The 24,537-nt window shown below is 34.5% G+C and overlaps 1 protein-coding gene across 2 annotated transcripts; it reads left to right on the plus strand.

Annotated features, from left to right (window-relative positions):
* Window positions 1-299: 299 nt before the first annotated feature.
* Window positions 300-23,440, plus strand: MLF1 (myeloid leukemia factor 1; the record flags this gene model as incomplete). Of its 2 annotated transcripts, XM_084231250.1 has the most annotated exons (8): window positions 300-346; window positions 8,735-8,882; window positions 11,676-11,717; window positions 14,975-15,058; window positions 16,089-16,217; window positions 18,894-19,053; window positions 21,643-21,778; window positions 23,295-23,440. In XM_084231250.1, the coding sequence occupies 8 exons, from the start codon at window positions 300-302 to the stop codon at window positions 23,395-23,397; spliced, it is 849 nt and encodes a 282-aa protein (XP_084087376.1). In that variant the 3' UTR covers window positions 23,398-23,440. The 2 variants fall into 2 exon arrangements, with proteins under 2 accessions (XP_084087376.1, XP_084087377.1); XM_084231251.1 differs by lacking the exon at window positions 11,676-11,717.
* Between the last annotated feature and the right edge of the window lie 1,097 nt (window positions 23,441-24,537).

Genomic DNA, 24,537 nt, shown 5'->3' on the forward strand with positions numbered 1-24,537 from the left:
GATCCTGGGGACTTCGGGGTTCAGGCCGTCCCACCCTCGACAGCCAAATTCAGCGCCCTGCACCTCGCTCGCTCCCGGGGAGGGTTGCCAATGTTTGTCACGGTCTCCATGGCAGCGACGCACTGTTCACGCCCTCCTTGGTGACGTCACGGACCGTGTCCAATGGGAGCGCAGCCAGGGTCGCTCCCCGCCCCCGCTGGCGTGACTGACAGCGCTGAGCGAGGGTTAGCGGCCGCCGCGCTCCACAGTCTCCGGTCAGTCGTCGCCGCCGCCGCGCCACCGCCGCCCTTGCCGCCGCGATGTTCGGGATGCTGAACAGCAGCTTCGAGGATGACCCCTTCTTCTCGTGAGTGCCCGCGGGGGGCGCCCTGAGGGGAAGAGCGAGTGACGATGAGGCGGGCGAGGGGCTGTGGGCCCGGAGGAGCGGGCGGGGGGTTCGGTGCCGGCGTCGGGGAGCGCGGCCTGAGGGAGGGGACGGCTCGGGACTGTGGGTGCGAGAGGAATTAGGGGTGTGTTGGCAAAGAAGTGGATTTGGGGGCTCTGGGTTGGAAGGGAATTGGGGGCCATGGGGGCACGGAAGGGTTGGAGAATGTGAAGTAGTTGGGGGTGTGGGTGAGGAGGATTTGGGGCCGTGGGGTGACGATGGGAGAACTGGGGGTGAGATGCGAGAAGAGGATTTGGGGCGAGGGGGGCGGGAGGGGCGGACTTGGCGGGTGCGGGAGGGGGGTGCGAGAAGGCGCCCCCGCTGCAACCCGTGTGCGGGCTGCTCTCCACTCAGCCCAAGTTGGGAGCCCGACTCCGGGTCCCCCATCACTTCCCCGATGTGGGGTCCCCTGCGCTTTGCGGGATTTTGCGGGGGCTGTCTCGGGGCGACTTCTAATGAGAATCGGGGTCGCAGAATCCTTTCTGCATTCGGGTTACCCCTCGTTGAGGGCGGGAATGTTTTATAGGATGACAATGCTTTCGAAAGGGCAATGTTTAAAAAACCTTTTCATAAGTAAGTGTTTATTTTTTATTTTTTTAATTTAATTTTATATTTTTTTACATTATTTTTCATTTTTTGCACTATGTATGCATTTTCATCTTGGTTATAGTCCCCATACAATTCCCACCCCCCTTATTTTGACCCTAATCCTTCCTCCCTCCCCCACACCCAGAGTGTGTCTGGTTTATAGTTGCTTGTTGATTTTGATTTTTACATGTACATAATGGAATATTACTCAGCAATCAAAAATGATAAACTCATGCAATTTGCAGCAACATGGATGGAGCTGGAAGGGATCATGCTCAGCAAAGAAAGCCAAAAAGAAAAAGAAAAATACCGGATGGTCTCACTCCTAGCAGCAATCTAGAAAACCTAAATAAGGGACCAGGAAAAAGACTAATTATAATAAAGTAAAAATCAAAATCAACAAGCAACTTAAATCATAAGTAAGTGTTTATGCGCACACAAAAGAGTCTGAGAGTTGTGCTGGCTCTTGCCTCCCGGGACTGGAAGTTGCCAGGTGCTCAGTTTGTTTTCTTTGCTTGCTTGTGACTGAGCCAGGCTTGTTTGGAAAGAGACTCCTCTTTCTGTCAAACGCACAAATGGGGCTAGGAAACTGAGAGGTGTACTTGACACCCCAGGTAAACGAGCGCCAAGTGAATGATTCCAAGCAAAGTAATGTGATACCTTAAGAAGAAGGTTTCAGAAATTAGTTCTTTTACTGTGACCTACCTAGTTTTCTTATTATTATTCATCCATTGGCAATTACAGAAGCAGTTAACAATCTGGATCCCTAAACAGGAAGAATTGTGGTTTTTTTTTACCCACATGTTTTGCCATTTTTAATTTTGACTTGCAAATTGATTCTGATCACTTACATTCTCTGTGCAACATGGGGGAAACATTTTTTAAAGGTTAAAGATTGTTTCTGGAAAAGACAATCAGTTACATGTCAGTCTTTTCAGCAGTCACTCTTCGTAACCTTCTTCAAACACCGGCAGCCATATCATAAAAATTTAGGATAAGACTATTATAATTAAATATTGTTCGTTGATAATTTGATGTCCTTGATTCACTGTCTTGTAGTTAATATGGTATTTAGTTGCTTGCTGAAGATACTGTTTTCCTTCAACAGATACCATTGTTGATGTTGACAATTTCTAGTATGAACACTATTAACAGTTGATAGATTTTTTTGTTGCTTTAAAAGAAACTATTGACTTAAAAAATGTTAGTACTATTTTTAAAACGAAATAACGTAAGAGGATTGAAAAGTGGGCAATAGAAAAGATGAAATGATTAATATAGAAAAATAACATTTTATTCTAAAGGTAACTCATAACTAAGGGGCATCTTGACTTGGGCAAAGACAGTTTTAGCTAACTTGTTTAGGAGCTATTGATTCATTTATGATCAGTGTCATTTTTAAAAATTTCATGATTATGATTTGCTGTTTTAGAGACCTCTAAGAGGGACTAAATATATTCACAGATAGTTGAATTGTTGAAGTTGTTCTTATAAAATTGTGACATCAGTACAGTTGGTAACAATTAAGAAGTCTATGATGAACAACTTTTGAATTATACCAAAGTGAACAATGGCCTTAAGTAAGTTTTGTAATTAGTGCTTCTTTAAAATGTGTAGCAAACGTGTAATTTAAACTCTTGGATTACTCTTTCTGAGCAAAGGTAATGAACCCAAGAGCCAAGTCAGAAATAGCAACATACCACAAGTAGTAGGCAAACATCAAAGAACACTTTCCCCCTGGTGCTTCTGGAAAAGAATCATTACATGTCAGTCTTTTCAGCAATCACTCTCTGTAACCTTCTTCAAACACCAGCAGCCATATCATAAAAATTTAGGATAACACTATTATAATTAACTTTATAAAACTGATTCATGCTTATAATTTCTCAGTTCCGCGTTCAACTACATAAAAATTAAACATACTTTGGGGAAGTAAGGGAGAAAGGTGTGAATTTATATTTATTTCAGATTATCTGTAACTTGACTCACCTATTTAACTCCAACCCCAAACAAAATGAACATTCTTTACTTAATGTAAGTCAAACATAAGGGATTCATAAAGATGACAGGCTACTTATCAAAATCATCTGCTATCTTAAGGAACAAAGTAGGGTTCTGTGCCCACCATTTCAAAATTATTATCCCTCTTAACATTATGGCCAGGTCCATAGGTTCTCTAGTAATTAGTTTAATTTCTGACATATAGAAAGTATTCAATAAATATTGTTTACTGATAATTTGATGTCCTTGATACACTGTCTTGTAGTTAATATGGTATTTAGTTGCTTGCTGAAAGATACTGTTTTCCTTCAACAGATACCATTGTTGATGTTGACAATTTCTAGTATGAACACTATGATTTTCTAAATGATTCATTATTTAAATAAAGGGCATATGTATATCTAGACTCTCCTAATCATTCGAAAGTAGGCAGGCAAAAAAATAAACTTCTTGAAAATAAAGTTAAAATTGTAAAATAATTTGAGACTGATAAAATACCATGGTGAAATTGTCAAAAGATATGAATAAAAAATCTGAAATCTGTAGTTTTGAATTCAAATATATCTTCAATGTTTATCTTCTTATAATAACTCATTAAATGTTCCATCAGAAATCAAAGGGAAACTTTAAAAGTGATATTTTAAAGTTTGATGTTTTATTATATAATGGAACTTTAAAAATCTTGTTTCACAATCTTGTTGTTTCAGAGCTGAAATTATTTCAGTAAAAATTGTTTCACAGTATACCTTCATGCATCCTTTCTTAAGTAATATTACTTCTAATTTGGTTAAAAGTACAAAAGCTAAAATCTATGCAATTTTTTCTCAGTACTACTTTCGCCTCTCATATATATTTACTTAAGAAGGAACAGAAATGTGTTCTTATGGCCAGGAAAATTAATTTGAAGTTGAATGGTTTGGGTTGCTATCTTATACCCCTAAAAACTCTAATTCAGTATAAAAGTTTACATATGTCTAGTACAATCTAGAAAATTCTACTTTGTATGGAAACATGAATTGTAACTCTTCTGAGCTACAGAAATAAAATTCTGTTCATGCAAGTCTAAAAGAATGGCTTTGTTACCATTTACAATTATTAGACATCAAAGACTCAAGGCAGGTTGGCAAATCTTTTTAAACCACAAATTATTACCTTTTTCTTAAGCACCCAGCTCTTTTAATTGATGATCCTCTGTATATATTCATAAGATGTTATTTTTCCATCTCCTTGCTTTCAATAGGAGCTAAGACTTACCTTTTTTAGTGTTTTTAAAATTTTATTTATTTTCATATTAGAGGTAGTTGGAAGACACTGCTTTGACCTGTTCACTGGGTTGAAATTAAATGTATACCATGTACACGTTATACATTGACTCATATTTTCTAAAGTGAGATTTTTGTCGTAGGAAATAAAATATCATCCCCTTACTAGATAAGCTTTTGTGTACAATATTCAAAGTTACTTACATATTTGTTTTCAGACATGTAGTCTGAGATAGGGCTTTACTCAAGAAGATAATAGCTTTAAATTATCTCTCATTTTAGTAATTTAAAAATTATTAGCTGAACATGCTCAGTTATTTAACTGAGCATGCTCAGTTAAAATTTAAGGGTTTGATTTTCAGAATGCCATTTTATATTAAGACCCCAGATAGCTGCTGTTATTTTTAGCATCTAAAAATTTATGTTTTCAGAATTATTTACATATAAAGCTTTTAAATTAACTTTGCACATTTCCTGCAAAGGTATTTTTATCATATTTGATAGAATGAAACACCTGAGTTTTGAACTGCAAAAATTTCTAAAACTTTCTAATTTGGGTCATTGTTTGGTTCATTAGGTGCAAACCATTGAGTTAGGATCCAAGAAGCACAGTTTCTAGATCAAGGAATGCTATTCCATAGACTCCACCCATAGATAATTCTTAATTCTATCCATGAACTTTGTAAGTATCCATGCATTGTAGGAGAATACTCATAGGATGGGAGGATTCATAGTCATTCCTATAGTTCTTTCAATTCAAGCTCTTCTTATACCACCATTCGAAACTGCTTCTAAGCAGTGGGAATGTAGAATTATCTATAGAAATGTAACTTATTTTTAAAATATTTCTTGGGTTTCTACTATTTGCCCAACTCTTTGGATTCTTACAGATTTGTAGGAGTCTTGGCCCCGGCCCTCAAGATTCTCTTATGAATGTGATATGTGTTACTTCTAGCATCAAAACTTGGATCACCTGTTATTTTCGTTATGGACATGTCTACCTCATTGAAAGTAGGGAACTTTTTTTTTTTTTTTATGATCGAAAGAGTTGTAACAATCTGTTGACTAAGCTTTTGCTACTACTATGTATAGTGGAAAGAAGGAATTTTCCTCCATGAATGGGACTACTACATAAATTATCTGAGACCCTTATATAATAAAGAATAATATAATGCTTTTTACTTAGAAACACAAATATATATATATATATATTCTTATGCAAGCCGAATAAAATTGTAACTCTGGAAAAGATAGAGATTTAAAAACAGAAGTTTATTCTGAAATGAAATATTACCAGCCCTTAGCAAATTTTTTTCTTCTTGAAATAATTCCCTGGTGACTCAATATCAAACTAAGAATTGAGTTGTTTTGTGAGTGTGTGTGGTAAAAGGGAGCAACAATTTATTTTCACTAGCTTTTGATATACTTGCAGGTAAATAATATGGAATAGAAAATGTGTATTTAGTCCCAAATATTCTTTTCGGTTGTGGTTTGTATCAGCAATCTGAAAGAGGCAGTAGGGCTGTCATGAGAGTATAAGTAAATTTTTACTGATTTAATTGAAAATGCATTCTCATGGAAAATCTGAAAACTGTAGGTTTGGTAAAGGAAATTACAGAATCCATGATTTTGGCTATTTAATGTCATTTTGGTGTATTTTGTTTCCTTCCATCTTCCATATATGAGTTTTTTCCCAAAACTTTATGGTTATAAATATGCTGTTTTTCCCTCAACATATACTGTAAATATTTTCTTAGTCTTTAGATACTCTTTAAAACATGATTTACTGTCTGAAAAATATTGCATATTTTGGATCTATGAGGAATATTTTTACATAAATCTTTACCCACATTTCAGGCTAATATTTTAGATTACTTTCTGTACATGAAATCACCACTTTATAGGATATGAACTTTATAAAGCATCATCATATTTCCAATTTATTTTTCCTAAAAGAATGAGCTTAAATTTCAAAAAGAGAAAAATATGAATAGAAAAATATAAAAGCTATTAACTTCTCACCTGAGAAAAATCTTAAAAAATATTAAGACAACTCCTTGATCTACGACAAGAGATTTTTGGCTTTCATGAAAAGGAATTCAAACTTTGTACAAGAGAAAAAGTCTTATATCCAAGCAGCTGCTGTTCTCTGTTGACATGCGTTGAACTCATTTCAGGACCCAGCCAGATTTCTTCATTCAGACAGGTGCAGAAGCCAGACTGTGGGCCCACTTTTGTCTTTATTTTCCAACAGTCATCCTTTTGTTCATGTCAGTCAAAAAATAAAGATGTTTTCAAACATTTACTCTACTTATAAATATACCTACTTCTATTTAAGTAAGGAGAAACATGGGCAATATTTCAAATGAGGCACATTTAGCTTCTGAATTTTTAACCCAATTATACAGCAATCAGAAAAATAATTCTCATTAAATTTTCTGTTTCTATAGGAAAATAATAGTTGTTTAATACTTAAACCAGAACAAAATCTAGTACTCCCTAACGTATCTTCCTTCATTGCAGTTGAATTATCCACATATGTAATGTGATTTTCTTAAGTAACTGCTGATTAATAAGAACCAACATTTTAATCTCCATACTTGTATCCATATTCTAAACTCTCAATGCCTAGTGAATATACAACTCTAGGCAAAATGACTTTTAGAATCATCCATTTAAAAATATCAGGTGGTGTGGAATCCTTTAATTTCATATCATTTTATTTCATTTTTTATCTTTAAAGATTTTTTCATGAAACATTCCAAACATATACTATAAAAAGTATAAACAATACTGTTTACCATCACCCAGAATTTCAAAATTTACATCTGCTTTATCCATCTCTAGTGGTGCTACAAATTCTAGACTTTTTAATCCTCTCAATCCTATGTATTTCCAAATACATCTCTGAAAATAGGAATATCTTAAATAACCACAATGCCATATTCACATTTAACAATTCTAGTTGCTCAATATCATCTGGCATTGAACATCATCTAAATATGAAATACCTTGGAATCCAGGTTTTTTAGGTAAGAATAAAAATTGCTTCTTAGACAACTCATTTATAGACTTAGAACTACTTGAAATGCTGTTCCTTTAAATAAAAAGAGAGTTACATACACCAAACTCTGATTCTTTGATTGTAAAGTAACTTTTGATCTTCAAAATTTGATTTGCCTAAGCATAAAATAGCTTTCTTTCTGCTCTCTAATATGCTAAAATGTAAGCTGCTCATTGTGTGTCATTGATTAATTTTTAATTTCTCTCAATTTTCTCATAGTGCTAGTTGCTTATACTTCTGCTAGAATAGTGATTATCGAATTTTTAAGAGGTGGAAAAATCTGTAAGTGGTAGTCTGGTGAATTTTCTGTACCCATCACTCCTATCAAATAAAACAAAAATCCAAAACTAAAAATCCCACCACAAGAATTCATGTGAAAAAAAAAAAACCTTATTTATACATTTATGCTTTCTATGTTTATTAAATTGTTTGTTTCTTGATATGTGACAAGTCAATTAAAATTTTAGGTTCTTGAGTGGGACTTGGGATGAACGGGATAGCCTCAGATTAGGAATATTGATATTCACGCAGCGTAGAGAAAAGGGCTTAAAATATGATTATTACTTTATGTTATTAAATAAAATACATCTCTTTTTTTTCCATGAGGGGTATTTAATACCAGAATAATTGGGAGTGGCAGTATAACTCTGTTAGGAAGAGAAGATAAGGGAAAATAACACTCAACATATTATAATGGGACAACCTCTGAGGTTTGTGCTTTCAGTCCCTGAAATGTGATGCAGAAATAACAAAGTTCATGGTCACCTGAACTCTCTACCACACTGAAATGTTTCTAAGATGTTTCTTGTCGAAAAAGAGCAGATTTTCCTGCACCTCAAGAGGAGGCACACAGAAGAAATAAATATTCTTGAAGAAGCAAAAACATATGGCCTGGGAATAAATTTATCATAAAATAAATGCAAATAGAAGTAAAAAACGTAAATAAGTCTCATTCTTTATTGATCCTCACTATAATTTATATTGTATTGCTGAAAGCCCAAGGTTGTCTCTACCTAGTAGCAATATTTTTCAGATTCCTTTTTTTTTTATTTCCCTTAATACTAGCTTAACCTACTAAGATATGTTACTTTATATTTATCATTTTTAATATAGTTAGGGACAAATAAAAGTATTTTTATTATTGTATACAAGTGAATTATAGTGTAACAAACAGAACAGTTTTTATATTCATGAATAATGGATCTTTAAGATAATTCCATTATCTATAAATTGTATTTATGAATAGTGGGTTCTCATGAATTTTACTCTGCTAAGCTCTTTTGCTCTCTTTAACAAGCATATTAGCTCAAAATAATTCTTTGTAGCATTATTAGAGGCCTACTTATTATTTAAATTCCAACACTACTCTTACATGACTGTATATATTTTCAACAGTGATTCTTTTATGGCACACCGAGAAAGTATGAGACACATGATGAAAAATTTTTCTGAACCTTTTGGAAGAGATTTTCTCAGCATCTCTGATGGTAGAGGAAGAGCTCATAATCATAGAGGACATCGTGATGGTGAAAATTCCTTGGCTGTAAGTTCTTTATTTTAATATATTTAATAAAGTTAATGGGAAGGCCTAGAAGGAAACTGAAGTGTTACAGAAGAATACATCTGTAATAATAGGACATGACTAATACTTATATTACAGAAATAACATATAAAAGAAGGTACTGTTAGAAAATTGGTCCTGTAACAATGAATTCTTAGTTTTATAGAATTCCACCGCACTGCCAGAACTTTTAGGACCATAGGGTTATGTATTATTAGCTAAAATTAATGCATTACTTTTTGCTTGTATGATTTTTTTCTCACCTTAGAATTTCCTTTCCCTGTGATTTAAATTAGAGCAGACAAGGTAATACTCTTTCTGTCCCATAAAATATTTATTTTTTCACTTTAAAATGGCAGCAAATGCTCTAGTATCTTGCATTATTTCTATGGGACCCAGAAAAACTGATCTTCATGGCTAGATTAACTGTAGATTAACCTTTAACTTAGATTAACACAACTGCAATGATTTACTTATAAGTTTTGCTTGAGAGCAAAGCTAGACAATTGTTACATATATGTCAACTGAAAAAAAAAAAAAACCCAACAAAACCCAGGCTATGTGTATATCTTAATTATTTTACTTTCTGCTTATTTTATTTCCAGTATTTTCTCAGCCTTAGAAATGGCAGTTCTAGAATAACAAATCCTCAAGAAGTACTGTAAAGCTCAGTCTCAGACTTAAAATGTAGATATTTGGAAGTCGGCAAACATTGAATTGGTCAATTAAGAAACTTGAATAATTTTCCAGAAAAGCATTTTATATTTTCCATGTGCAATAATCCTAAATAAGAACAAAATATTTCAAATGCTCCTAAAAAATTCGATGGATAAAATTACATTTCCCATTTAAATGAAAATAATCTTCACATTCTTTTTTAAATATAAATGTATTGTTTAAATGTATATATTTAGTCACATTCCAATTTTCTTTTAGTGAGTGAATAGTGGTATTATTGTATATTGCTTTTACTATAGAACTGTCAATTTCCATAAAATTCTGAAATTAAGATCAAAGGAAAAATTATCAGAGCAAAAAAATCAATGATATTCTGAAATTTTTATCCTTTATATGAACATTGAGACATTTTATATATGTAGCTCCTTAGTTAATTGAAAGGAAACAAATACAAACAATAGCAACAAAAGGCATCTTTGGCTTTTTGAGCATGATAGTTGTCCTAGTCTTTTAAACTTTAAGTGAAAGATTTTACAAAGTTTTTCTATTCATGATGAGTTTGAAAATTATAGTTAATTATGTTGATGCTTTTAAGCCCATATGCATAAAAATCTATATTTTAAATAGAAAGCTAGATTTTTTTTCATTTTTCGGACCATTTCTTGACATTTATGATCTTTGTCACCTATGTTATGAGGGAAAACAACAAGGAGAAGCATTAATTATGCCATTTTCTTATGTATTATTAGCATTTTCTTCAGTTCAACAGCAAACCAGTTATCCATTTGAGAAGGGATTAGTTTTCTTTAAAACTAGATAATTTAATCTGTAAATATATTTAACTAGGCCATTTATAATTCAAGATAATGACATGTAACCATTTGACCTTTAGATTGAGTGATGTTAGTGCTGGAGTCCATTTAAAGTCTGAGATTTCCTTTCAGTAAAAAAACAAATATATAAAGGAATTTTATTTTTACATCCAATGTATTTTGGTGATTGCTGTTCTAAATACACATTAAGTGTATATCATCTGATATAATTTATTGTAACTTTTTTGTGTGTAGAAGAACTGGGGTATAGACCAGAGGCGTGGGGAGTGAGCAGATTCCCCACAGAAAGAGTGGGGAGCAGAACAGCCAGATTTACCGAAATACACTGCTGAGAGGAGCAGCAGCGAGATAGGAGAGGTCTGTTGTGCAATATATAGGTTAGCGGGAATCGCTAGCACTGAGCCTTAACCCCTAGGCCACCAAGGAGCCCTTATAAAATTTAATATAAACACAGTTTCCTCTATTTTTCAAACTATACAGGGAGAAAATTAACTATTGTTGAATGATTGTGACTTTTTTTATATACATTTTCCCAGAAGTTCAAAATTTATTTTCGACATTGGAAACTTCCAAGTAGTGAAAGTTTTAAATTTGTACATACGTGTCTAAAAATTTATTTTTATTCATCTGTTAGGAAATATAACTTGCAAACTATTAATTTTGATTATTCCATTTATTATACTTAATCTTCTTTTGCCAATCAAACACTAGATATTTTGAAATCTGTGTGTGATCCTTTTTTGAAGTCTCTATTTCTTGTTCTACAAATTAGTTATTAGGGAGGTAGTCATTAAGTTTTTTTTTGCCTAATATCTCTACTCCTCTTTTGAAATATCATTAGATAATTTTTATTTTTAATTGGTTACTGGCCTTCTAAATATATGGCATATTGAGGAAATGAAAAATGATTTAATCTTAAACATTGTACCTTATGTTGTAATTAATTTTGGTGTGAATTTGCATTTTCTTTGAGAAGTGTGTCTCTTAATCTATAGCAAATACTTTCTCTTTTAACTGCCTTTAATAAATACTAAAGTTGTCATATTTAAAAGTGATATATGATTTCTCTGTTTGCCTGCCAGGTTCCTGCCATGCTCAACAATGAATATTAAGCAGATAATTTTAAAAATATATGTTGAGTTCTTTTTTATTTATAGGTTCTATAATTTTGTTAGCTCTGAATTATGTGATTATGTAGTGCATTTCTTTTTGGGGGATTATATAATAAATATCATAACCAAAATTACTTGGATTTTTTCCCTAGGTAATGAATTCACTTGTGCCTTTTGGCAGTTTTGGTGGTACGGTTCGTATCAAGCTATTTGAGCAATATTTTATGACATTTATTTTTCATTAACTCCAGCAAACTGAATTGGCATGCAGTATCACTTTTATAATGGCTTTTTAATGTTTATATTGAAAAATCTGTTTTGTGTGTTAAGTATATTTTAGATGTTTAGGCATGTGTTTTCTGAAGTAAGTCATATTAATATATATAAAATCAGTCTTCAAAAAGAAAAAGTGCATTTTAGAAGGTGAAAATTTACTTAATTTACAAAAGGGACTCCATCTTTGGGTTTGAAAATTGGAGACTTCCACGTGTTTACGATGACTTTCCAAAAGGTCTAAAAACACCAACCTGTAGATGGACAAGTGTTAGGCAGCAGATGACAGGCACCCCACGAGCCCCAAACATGCATGATCTAAGTAGGTTCTGCCATCTGCTGCATAATGACAAAACATACTCTCAGTGTGTAAGACTACCAGTTGAAAAGAACTTGAGTAGAATTAGTGTGCAAGAGAGAGGAGAGAAAGAATATAGTTTCCCAGTGAAAATGATTACCCATCTCCTTCTGGGTAAATGGCCAAACAGTGTGGGCCTAAAACAGGCCACTAATAGCTTGCACAAGGCTTAAGGTAGCTTCTGGCAGGGAACCATAGGAAATGGTCAGAAGGGGCCAGGCAAGTCTAGAAGGAAAAGAATAAAATCAAAACACAAGTCAAGATAAAGGCTGCCATTGTCAGCCTTCCCATGGGTCTCTCACCTAAGTCTCTTCCAAGTGTCTCATCCTGTTACCCCTAAGTCCCTTGTGCACGTCCGAGGCCAAAAGTAAGTGTGGCTGCTTCTTCACATGACTCTGTTCCATATGCTTCCTCCAAGTCTTCTTCTCCCAGCTTTCTCTCCCAAGTCTTTTTTAGCTTCCTCTTGCTGTTCAACTGCACCCTTCCTTAGATGGCTCAGGGAACCTGGAAGCTACCTTTCTGTGGGGATTGCACTGTTACACAAGCACATTTGCTAAGGCTCAACTTGGTTGCTTACTCTAAGACCTTATTGCAGTTTGTTTATGCTGCTTTTTGTTTCCCATGTCCAAGTGTGGCTACGCCATACCCAGCTTTTTCCCCTTCCCTGTTCCTTTGGGATTTGATCCTTTTTTTTCTGTGAGGCAAACTAAGGAATAAAATGACTTTGGGATTGTTCCTATGGATACATCTACGCTCTCAAGAAAACTTTTTTTAACTCTCTTTTCTATACTTTAACCACTGTCTCCCTAAAAGTTTGACATGTATTTTCTGTGCTGACCAGAGCTTTTGGTGGGATAAAAATCATAGCACTGTGTTATCAGTAAAATGATTGGGAAGTTTAGCCTGCTGTGGGGGCACAGACAGAAAAGCACCTTTTGAGGTGGTACAGTGGAGGCCCATCAGTGAAGACTTCCAGAATCATTAAGGATTAATAGGAGTTTACCAGGACAGTCAAGCGGGGAGGGTGGGCAGGGGTGTTGAACACAGAAGAAACAGCATGTGCAGAGACCTGAAGATCAGCAGATCAAAGATATTTAGGATAGCTTTGCCCTAGAGCATGAATTATAGAAGAATGGAGAGGGAATCAGGGACTTCTTTAGGCTTTGGGAAGGACTATGGACATTATTTTCACAGCAGGAGAAGCAGTCAGTAGTGATTACTCTGTTGGAGCTGGCCAAATTCAATTGAAAACCTTTTGGAAAGGATTCACCATTCTAGAAACCATTAGAAGCATTCGTAACTCATGGGAAAAAAGTCCAATATCAACATAAGCAGGAGTTTGGAAGAAGTTGATTCCAACTCTCATGAATGACTTCGAAGACTTCTGTGGAGGAAGTAATTGTAGATGTGATGGAAATACCAAGAAAACTAGAATTAGAACCTCATGATATACTGAATTACTGCAATCTCATGATAAAACCTGAACAAATGAGGAGTTGCTTCTTATGGTTGAGCAAAGAAAGCAATTTTTTGAAGTGGAATCTGCTCCTGTTAAAGATGCTGGGAACATCATTGAAATAACAAGGAATTTAGAATATTACATAAATTTAACTGATAAAGCAGCATCAAGTTTTGAAAGAATTGACTCCAGCTTCAAATGAAGTTCTATTGTGGGTAAAATACTATCAAACAGCATCACATGCTACAGAGAAATCTTTCATTAAAGGAAGGGCAATTGATGTGGCAAACTTAATAGTTGTCTTGTTTTAAGAAATTGCCACAGTCATCTTAGTGTTCAGCAACTGCCACTCTGATCAGTGAGCAGCCATCAGTATCGAGGCAAGAGCTTCCACCAGTATAAAAATTACTACTTGCTGAAGGCTCTAATGATGGCTAACATTTTTTTTAATCAATAAAATATTTTTAAATTAAGGTATGTACATTTTTCAGACACAATGCTGTTATGCACTTAGCATAGTGTAGTGTATACATCATTTTATATGCATTGAGAAATAAAAAATTTTGTGAGATTTGCTTTATTACAATGGTCTAGAACTGAACCTGCAGTATCTCCAAAATATGCCCTATGCAATTATTCCTTTATGTTCCTCATGAGTCAACATCACTCTTGGCTGAGAAACCATCATTCTAGCATAATTCATAACTGTTCTTTCAAGAGTATACCCCATGCTTCAAGGGTTATGCTCTGTTGAGCTTTCTGTACTGGGAAGCAAATTGGTCTTACTAGTAGAGTGAATATACCCTTACTTGGACCCTACTGTGATGAGAAAGAGGACTAACTACTCTAGCAGCAGCTGCTATCAGCCAAATGGAACTGGGAGAGGTGCTGATACTCAAAATTTTATTTATTTGTGTGGTATAGGGTATTGAGAGGGAAGACAGAAAAATTTGAAGATCATTGTATGCCACAACTATCCCAGCTCCGGATACATCACTTAGTATATAAATATTAACCAAGTTATGTTTTGAGAAAGTTGATGATGTTATTTGTGAATATATTTAAATGTTTGTGCATGTATATATGTTTGTGTATATGCACATGCATGTATGCATGTATTTATAGTACATTACAATTCTCTGATCATTTATATGTTGGCTTTTTGAGGTTTATTGTATGCTTCAATTTTTTCATTAACAAATCACTTTCACTGTATACTTAAATTATTTTTGCTTCCTCAATTGCTGCATGAGATCCCACTGCATAAATCAGAAAAAAAAATTTCATCTATTTTGGGAAGATTGATTTGCTGCTCTTGTGTTGTATTTGTAGTTAATAACATACTTCCTAATATCCTGTAGCGTACAGATGTCAACCCTTTTCAGGCAATGGACCGAATGATGTTAAATATGCGAAACAGTATGCAGGAATTACAAAGAAACTTTGTAAGTACCAATAAATTGATGAAAGAATTATTTTCAATTATTGGTAACCCTATATTATAGTGGCTTTCAATCTTTTTTAAACCATGGTCCACAGTGGTTGAAAAATATACTTACATCCAGTACATAAGAACTTGTGTATTTTATAAATATACTTAAAAGGAAAAGTTTCATAAAAAAAGGGCGTACGATTTATAGTATGTGCTGATATTTTCTATTAAATTCATATTTTAAAAATCCTGATCACAGCTCACCAAATTGATTTCACAACCTACAAGTTTGAAAAACAGCATTAATTAACTTTAAAAATTGAAAAAAAATTCAACCTCAAAAACATTTGTTTTGCTGAAGGCCACTATTATATAAACATTTTATATGAGTTTAGATTTTTTTTATTATTTAAATGGATTTGTAGGTTATAGAATAGTTTTGTTTAAAAAAATCTAAAAGTAATTTCGGAAATGTTTCGGCATTAAATTATGTCCATAAAGTCTAAGTACTTATAAACTAATTCTAATACTCTTGCTTCTCTATTCATTAATAACAAAACAATAACTTAATTTGATAAAAAAAAAAAAGACCCCTCTCATTTTAGTCATCCAGTTTGGAATCTAAGGATCATCCAGAATGTACGCATCTTGGGTCTTATTTTAGTAATGTGACAATCTGGTACTCACAGGAGGTATAAAACGTCCTGGTATTATGGTTAATTGCCTCAGAGTTGGCAGAATTGCAAACAAAGGTCAACCGCTGAGTTGGCTTCAGGGCACAGCATCTATTTTTAAATCTAAGTAATAAGTTTTTGATTCCAAAGGTTTAAGGATCTCTGAGTGAACCACTCACAAGAAGAGGACTGGTACCTAGAATGGAAGGGGAGGGTAAGACATCCCTGAGGGTGCCATTTGGATATACCTTACTGATGTTAGAGTACTTACCCTTAATAGGCCTTCTAACTAATGTAAATAAACCTCTGACAGTACTTCTTCATAATGACTTCATAATGACTGGATTTACTATTTATATTTACCTCTAGGGTCACCTTTCAATGGATCCTAATGGACATTCATTTAGTTCTTCTTCAGTTATGACTTATTCCAAAGTAGGAGATGAACCACCAAAGGTTTTCCAGGCCTCAACTCAAACCCGCAGGGCTCCAGGAGGAGTAAGTATTGTCTGAGCTTATTTATTTATTCGTTTATTCGTTTATTTATTTATTTATTTATTTATTTATTTATTTATTTATTTACACAAGCACTGGGTACAGTCAGAAGCGCAGGAGGGTGAGAGAATTCACCAGAGCCAGAGCGGGGAACAGAACAGGCAGATGGACCGAAATACACTGCTGAGGGGAGCAACAGGTGCGGCAGGAGAGGTCTGCAAGCCATGTGGGACCCTCACCGGTGTCCGGGACTGAACTGGCGCTGCAGAGGCTGCGGGCAGCTTTGCAGTCCAGCGCTCAACTGCTGCACCACCCAGGGAGCATTCTTAAAACCTTATGAAGATAAAGAATGATAAATCACCTATATCATTTTATTTATTTTAATTATTAAAATGTAATCTTGTACTATAGGTTTAGGGAAGACATGTCATTATGAAAAGCTTGAAAGCTAACTATTAAAGGCATTTTTTCATGTAAATATCTACTATTATTTATTACCCTTATCTGTTGACATGGTACGTAGACACTGTAAGAAGTCTTTGTTTTATGAAACAAATGTCTATTTTTAGTTTATATTTGAACTAATGAAATTTTTAACTCATGAAACTTTTCAAGTATATGGAAAGGATATGCAGAATAATATACTCATTCTTTCCACTCAGTTTAGTCAAATCATAATTTTTTCTATATTTGCTTTAAATTATCTCTAGTTTTGTTTTCTTTGTAAGCAAAAAATATAGGTGCAGTTGAAGCTTCCAGTGCACTCCTCCTTGGTCCCTTTTCCCTTTCTTCCATCCCGTAAAGAACCCTTTTCCTCTATGTGGAATTTATCATGTTTTTACAATTTTATTTAATCATAATAAACAATGTAATTATTTTACAGCTTCTAAACTTTTTATATATTCCTTTTCAATGCGGACTTTTATTTATGTATTTTTTAAAGGTTAACAAAAGGTTTATTTACAAGGGAAGGGGAATGAGGAAATATACAACTCAGGGAGAAAAGAGGGAGATAAATTCTTAAATGTGTCCTACCCGTTCCACCCACCTGGAATCTCAAATGACCCACTGAGACCAAACCTGCCTGGCCAAGAGCACGAGCCAAGTGTGCTGGACCCCACTAACATGGCTGGGTTTTATTTACAAACAGAGAAAATGGCTGTTTAACTCCGCCCTTAGGTCCTCGCCACTTCCCTTTGGGGATCCTGGAATTTGTAGTTCTAAACTTTTTATAAATGATCCTCTGCAACTTTATGCAGGTGTCCTCTAACTTGACGTTGCTCAGTAATATGCTCCTGAGATTTATACAAGTCCGTATGTGTAGTTCTGGTTTCCCTAAATCCTGTGTATTACCCAGAATATGAATATACCACCATTTTTCAATGTCTGAATATATTAACCTCTATTGATATATATTTAGGTGTTTTAATTGTTTACTTATTCATCTTGATATATCTCCTTGTGCAAAAGGCCTACGATTGGTATTGTTGGGTTGTAGGAAGTATGTATGTTCATTTTCATCTAGAAATTGCCAAGTTACTATCACAAGTTACTATCACAAATAGTAATTGCCAAGTTACTATTTGTAGTTTTCATCTACAAATTGCCAAGTTACTATTGCCAAGTTGACTCCCACTATGATATGAGAGTTCTCATTCCCCTACTTCCTTTCAGAACTCCGAGTAAAAAAATATTGAGGTTACTTGCATAATGGTTGTTAATATTTCATTTTTTTTAGTTCACACATATAAAGAGGTACCTTTTAGTGATGTCATAGTATAACTAATTCATCTCAGACATTTTAATTTTCTGTAAGGTACATCTTAAATGTAAACAGACTATTAAGTGTAGATATCCACAGCAAACCATGTTAAATAGCCTGTGACTATCATAAACATTTTTTTTTTTTGTGGGACCCTCGCCAGCGGCCAGGGAACGAACCAGCACTGCAGTGGCTGCGGGCAGCCTCGCAGCCCAGTGCTCAACCGCTGCACCACCAGGGGAGGCCCACTGTCGTAAACATTGTAATAACACATAGAGTTTATAGGTGGGAATATGAGATTCAAGCCCATCAACACAACTACTGAATAGTTAACCTTACTTGTAGGAATGCTAACATGAGCCCCCAATATATATTGTCACACTATAGCAAGCACTTTTTTATACTTTATCTTAATATTAAATTATGTTTTGTAAAAATATTAAATTATGTTGGTTCTATTTGCCCTATACTTTTAAATTTTTAACCAGCCCATTAAATGTCAGAGAACTGTTTACTGTATAGTTTCAGTAAGGGTTGATAGTTGTTTTTATTTTTTAAAGATTTATTTATTTATACATACAAGAACTGGGCTATAGGCCAGAGGTGTGGGGGGGGGGAGTTAGAGGATCCACCAGAGACAGAGTGGGGAACAGAACAGGCAGATTGACTGAAATACACTGCTGAGGGGAGCAGTGGGTAAGTCAGCAAGTCATGTGGGTAGCTCCCTGTCCGGGGGTCGAACTTGTGCTGCAGTGGCTGTGGATAGCTTCATAGATTGCGTCTTACCCCTTGCTTCACCAGGGAGGCCCTGGTAGTTGTTTTTGAAGCAATAAATCTGTGATCCTGAGAAGTTTAGATTATATCCATTATATTTAAATAATAACTAAGTAATTTTTAAATCTTCTTTAAATTAACAGATAAAGGAAACGAGGAGAACATTGAGAGATTCTGACAGTGGACTAGAAAAAATGGCTGTTGGTCATCATCTTCATGACCGTGCTCATGTCATTAAAAAGTCAAAGAACAACAAAACTGGAGATGAAGAGGTCAATCAAGAATTCATTAACATGAATGAAAGTAAGTTATCACAGAAAATAGTTTCTTCCTTTTAAAGTTAAAATAGCAACTGGGGGACTCCCTGGTGACACAGGGGGTTAAGTCTTAGCACTATGAAGCTATTGGCATGAGTTTGATCCCCAGCCAGGGAGCAGCCCACATGGCGCAGCAGGCATCTCCTGTATGGCCTGCTGCTCCCCTCAGCAGTGTATTTCAGTCGATCTGCCTGTTCTGCTCCCCTCTCTGTCTCTGATGAATCCTCTCACCCCCCAAAACACTGGCCTACACCCCAGTTCTTGTGTGCATAAATAAATAAAAAAAAGTTAAAAATGATGTAAAGAAGGTAATTCATAAGGTATTTTGATATAGTTTATGAATAATATGTGTAGAAAATACCTTATTGAAGTAATAAAATTCTGGTTTTGTCATTTCATAGATTTTTATTTATTTATTTATTTGTTTGTTTGTTTGTTTGTTTTGTTTATACATGCACTGGGTACTGTCAGAAGTGCGGGAGGGTGAGAGAATTCACCAGAGCCAGAGCAGGGAGCAGAGCAGGCAGAAGGACCGAAGTACACTGCTGAGGGGAGCAGCGGGCAGCAGGAGAGGTCTGCGCGCCTTGTGGGGCCCTCCTCCGGTGGCCAGGGAGCAGCCGGGGATCTGCCGGGGATCGAACCGGCGCCGCAGAGGCCGCGGGCAGCTTCGCAACCCAGCGCTCAACCGCTGCGCCACTGGGGAGGCCCCATTTCATAGATTTTTTAATAGTGATTTTTGTTAATGTTGGTTATCATTTTTTGTTTTATACTTGAAAAATGTAACCTTTTGAATAGTTATTTCATAAGACTGTCGGTAGGTAAAGAGAAATTTAAAAATATTTTTCATTATCAAAGAAGTATATTTGAAAAATATAAAGGAGAAATTTTAAATTATCCATAATTCCAACACAAATAGTAACTGCTTTTAGTGTTTTATTGTATTTCTTATAGCTTTATATGTATATAACTTTTTTCAATTTATATTTTTTATATAGTTTATATCATGCTTATTTTGAGTCACCATTTTAATAGTGAACAGTCAGCTATGATGTTATTTTCTAAACCATTCTAAATGGTTATTTAAAAGTTTTGTCATGGGTATACCATCACTTATTTAAATCATTGGTATTGGTATTGGTATTCAATTAGGCTTTATATAGATAAAATTTTAATTTCTGGTATTGTAAATAATATGTATGTATCTAGTAAATATTTCCATTTTCTAGATTTTATATTCATCTTCCATGCATTTAAACCTTTCCAGTGTCCTAATTCTTTTTAGAGATTTTAAGTAATATTCATTTACTCTTTTTTTTTTTGGAGATTTATTTATTTATGCATACAAGAACTGGGGTACAGGTCAGAGGTGTGAGTGAGTGAGAGGACTCACCAGAGACAGAGTGGGGAACAGAACAGGCAGAATGACTGAAATACACTGCTGAGGAGAGCAGAGGGCAAGTCAGGAGAGATCTGCTGTGCTATGTGGGTAGCTCCCTGGCCAGGGATCAAACTTGTGCTACAGTGGCTGTGGATAGCTTCATAGGTTGGGTCTTAATCCCTTGCGCCACCATGGAGGCCCTATTCATTTATTCTTTTGTTAGAAAAGTATTTAAATTATTATTTTATTTTATTTTTTAAAAATTTATTTATGCATATTAGAGCTGGGGTACAGGCCAGAGGTGTGGGGAGTGAGAGGATTCACCAGAGACAGAGTGGGGAACAGAACAGGCAGACTGACTGAAATACACTACTGAGGGGAGCAGCAGGCCAGACAGGAGTGGTCTGCCGCACCAAGTAGGTGTCTACCTGGCTGCCTGGGATCGAACCCATGCTGCAGAGACTGTGGACAGCTTCACAGCGCTGTGCTCAAGTGCCTCTGCCACCAGGGGAGGCCCTAAATTATTATATTATTTTAGAAAAAGAAATTCTATAAAATTAGAGTTTGATAAAATTATTCTTATGCATGAAGATGTATGCCACAAAATATTTTAACCTTTAATTTTTACCTTTGTAATTTTGTCACATTAAATACATTTGGAGTACCTCTGTTCAGGAAAGTGAAGGAACAAATTATTATTATAAGGCAATCTGAAAGAATAAGTATTGTCATTTATTTATTTTTGCTCTTATGGAAGTTAAATTACCTACTTTATGAAACTTACCACAGAAGTTTGTGCGGCCAAGTTCATAGGAAGATAATGAGATAAATAGAAGTGCTGGCCACTGAAGGAGTGTCCAATAAAGAGAAATAGCATGATTACTATATGATGACCTGAGATGAAAAAACACAAATCATTATAATTGGGTCGAAGTGCCCATCAAGTAGATTAATATGCTATCTAGGCAGGTATGTAAAAACCCAGACCATAAATAATCACATTATCAGAAATGAGGAGAGGAACAGATAAACAAGAAATTATTACCATGTCAAAGACCTTTGTATTGGAAACAGTTTGCAGTCTGAGGTTAGGTTGATGGAAACACCAGGGAGAATGACTTGTGTAAGGAGCAAGGCAGTTACTAATATTTGATACCTTAATAATGATTGATCCCTTCATTCTGCTATCTAATGTAGGTGATGCTCATGCTTTCGATGATGAGTGGCAAAGTGAGATTTTGAAGTATCAAGGGGGACATCGGCGCAACCTAGAAAGTAATAGGATGCGAAGTGTTGGCCATGGGAATTCTGGTTCCCGAGAGATTAAAAGAAGGTAAAAGTTACTTATAAAATAATTGTTAAAAGTATTAGAAGGAAAGTTATGTAATTTTACCTCTGTTCCAGAAAGTTGTGATTAACATTCAAGTTGTTTATAGCAATAATCACCTTTTATGAAAAATGTAATTTTACATTATATCTGAATATTCCACACAAGTTTAAATTTGTATCTGAAAACCAGTAATACTTTAGGATTGTGTGATTAGTAACTCAGTAGGCAAATTACACTTAGAAGATTGGGGCCAAATCTTCCAAAGTAAATGTCATATTCCATAGTGTAGATATTCTTTTGGAGCAGATTCTGATCTGGTTAAAGCAGAAGGTAATCACATCATACCAGGTAAATTTATTGATGTCAAGAAATAAAATAAGGGGAAAGAGATTGTATTTGATTGGTTTACCAAAACTTCCCAAATAAGTTAAAATCCAGCATTTAATGGTAAATGAATTTTTAGGCACTTTTAATATATATATATTATATTAATATATAAGATATATTAGATATTTTGAAAGAATTTTACAAAAACTTCAGACTTCTTTGGAATTATCTTTTGAAATAGCTGTGAAAAATAAATATGCCAAAATCACAACTTAAAGATTATAGAGATTTTTACATACTTAGTACATTTAATAGAGTTACAATTTAATTTAGTTCTCTGGGGGAAAAAAATTGAAATCAATACCTAATTCCTATTGAAATTACACCCAGAGAGAAAGGCCTCACCGGGCTTTAAAACAGAAATCTGTTCTAGGGTGTAAGAGTGGAGCATTGCTGCAGAAGGTGGAAGGCTTCACAGAACCAGCGGTGGACAAGTGGGTATCAATAAATCAGAAGCCTTATACAGACTTTCATGTGATAGCACCTTGTCTTTTAAAATGCCTGTTTAGGAATTTAGAACCCTATATTTTCTATAGATTTACTTGAAAACTTGGTCCCATATTACTTTTTGACAATATTTGTCTCAGTTTGAAAATTCTGATGACAAAGCTAACATTGCTAAGTTTGAATGTGAAGTCCAGGTTCCACAGCATGGAGAAAGCATACTAGAGCTTCATAAATCTAATACCCTAAAAGGAACATTTTCTCTGAACTAGCACTGAGAATTAGAACATTATCAAATGATTTTCTGCAGTGATGAAAATATGTATCTGCACTGTTCCATATGGTAACCTCTAGCCACAGTAACTATTGGACTCATACTTGAAATGTGGTCATGACAACTGAGGAACTAAATACTTAAATTTTAGTTAATTTAAATATAAACAGTATGACTAGTGGCTACCCTGTTGGACAGCATAGTTAAACTGTAAACAGTAAAATCTATCTCGGGAAGACTGTTGCTCTGCAATTTTAAGTGAAATAGTCTGCCTACTATTTTTCTAAGCTATTAAGGGACTTTTGAGATAAAACTTTCCTTACATTACAGTGATTTTTACATGTTTTGTATTTTGATTTGTAAATTGCTGACCATCTTCTAAATGATATTAATGTTCAAACATATATTTTCTAGGGAGAAACCTAATCAAAATCCAGCCATCGAGAAGGGAAAATCAAATGCCTTTGTGGACAAACTCAACATCAAAGGATCACCTGTGAAAATCAACAAAAAATAAATAGGCTTGCATTTGATTTATTTAGTTTTGTTTGTTTTAAAAGAGAAAGTAATGGTGCTGGGTAATACACATAAGACCAATCTCTTGTTAAATCACTACTGTACTTATTAGCAACTTCCTTCTGATATCTGAATGTTCTTGGAAGTGCTAGTTTTATATTATCCTTGCTTTAGTAATAAAACCTTGTTTTAAAACAATGCAAATAAATTTTTAGACATTCTATAAAACTCTTTACTGTAAAACATGCTCATTTTCACTGATTTAATTTCCCCATTTTTCTGTTAAATATATATTCTCATATTCAAGAATGAATGTAGAACTAGTTCTGTCATTTATAATTAGTTATAAGAAGGGAAAATGTTTAAAAAGTCTGATTTTTCTCTAAAATTGTACTAGAGTGAATGTTAATAGAGGTCTAAATAATTTATCTCAATTTAATAGTACACTGTGTAGCCTGCTAGTTTGAAACTTTAAAGGAAAATAAAGCAAAATTAAATTGGTACTATTTTATGAGATTTTAGTTATTTTGATTAAAAAACATGAATAATCAAAGAGATTATTACTTATTTTCACAGAGAGATTTTAACTTGCTAGCATGCATGAGTTTTCTTCTTATAATTTCTCTATACAGTATATTCTTTTTATCCCATATTACATTCTTAACATTTATCAGACTTTATATTGACCTTTCTTTAACTTTTTAAGTTAGTATTTTCCTGCTCTCCTTTCCCACAAACAGCTTAATCTATCTCCAAGGTTAACATTCTAAAGTTGGAGTGCCCTTGGAGAAACTCTGTTCAGCCTTTCTGTGACATTTAGAAAGTACCTTTGGTATTCTGTAACCTGAATGATTGATTGTCTCAAAATTTCGCAGACAGGTGATGTGTGTGTGTTTGAACAAAGTCCTTAAAAATTCACTTGTTCCCTTTTGTAATTATATCATTTAAAAATCAGCAATAGCATTTTAATTTTAGAGTTCAAGCATTGTTCTATTTTGAAAAGGGTTGAAGTTTATGGAAATAGAAAATTTTAACCCTTGAGTTAAGTCTTTGTTCTTTAAGAACTGTTTCTATTAAGGGGAGAGGCTGAACAGGAAATTCACTATCACTCTGTAAGTATTTTTCTCTTTTAACTTAGGAA

The sequence above is a fragment of the Talpa europaea genome, assembly GCF_964194135.1.
Source record: "Talpa europaea genome assembly, chromosome: 4".
NCBI lineage: Eukaryota > Metazoa > Chordata > Mammalia > Eulipotyphla > Talpidae > Talpa > Talpa europaea.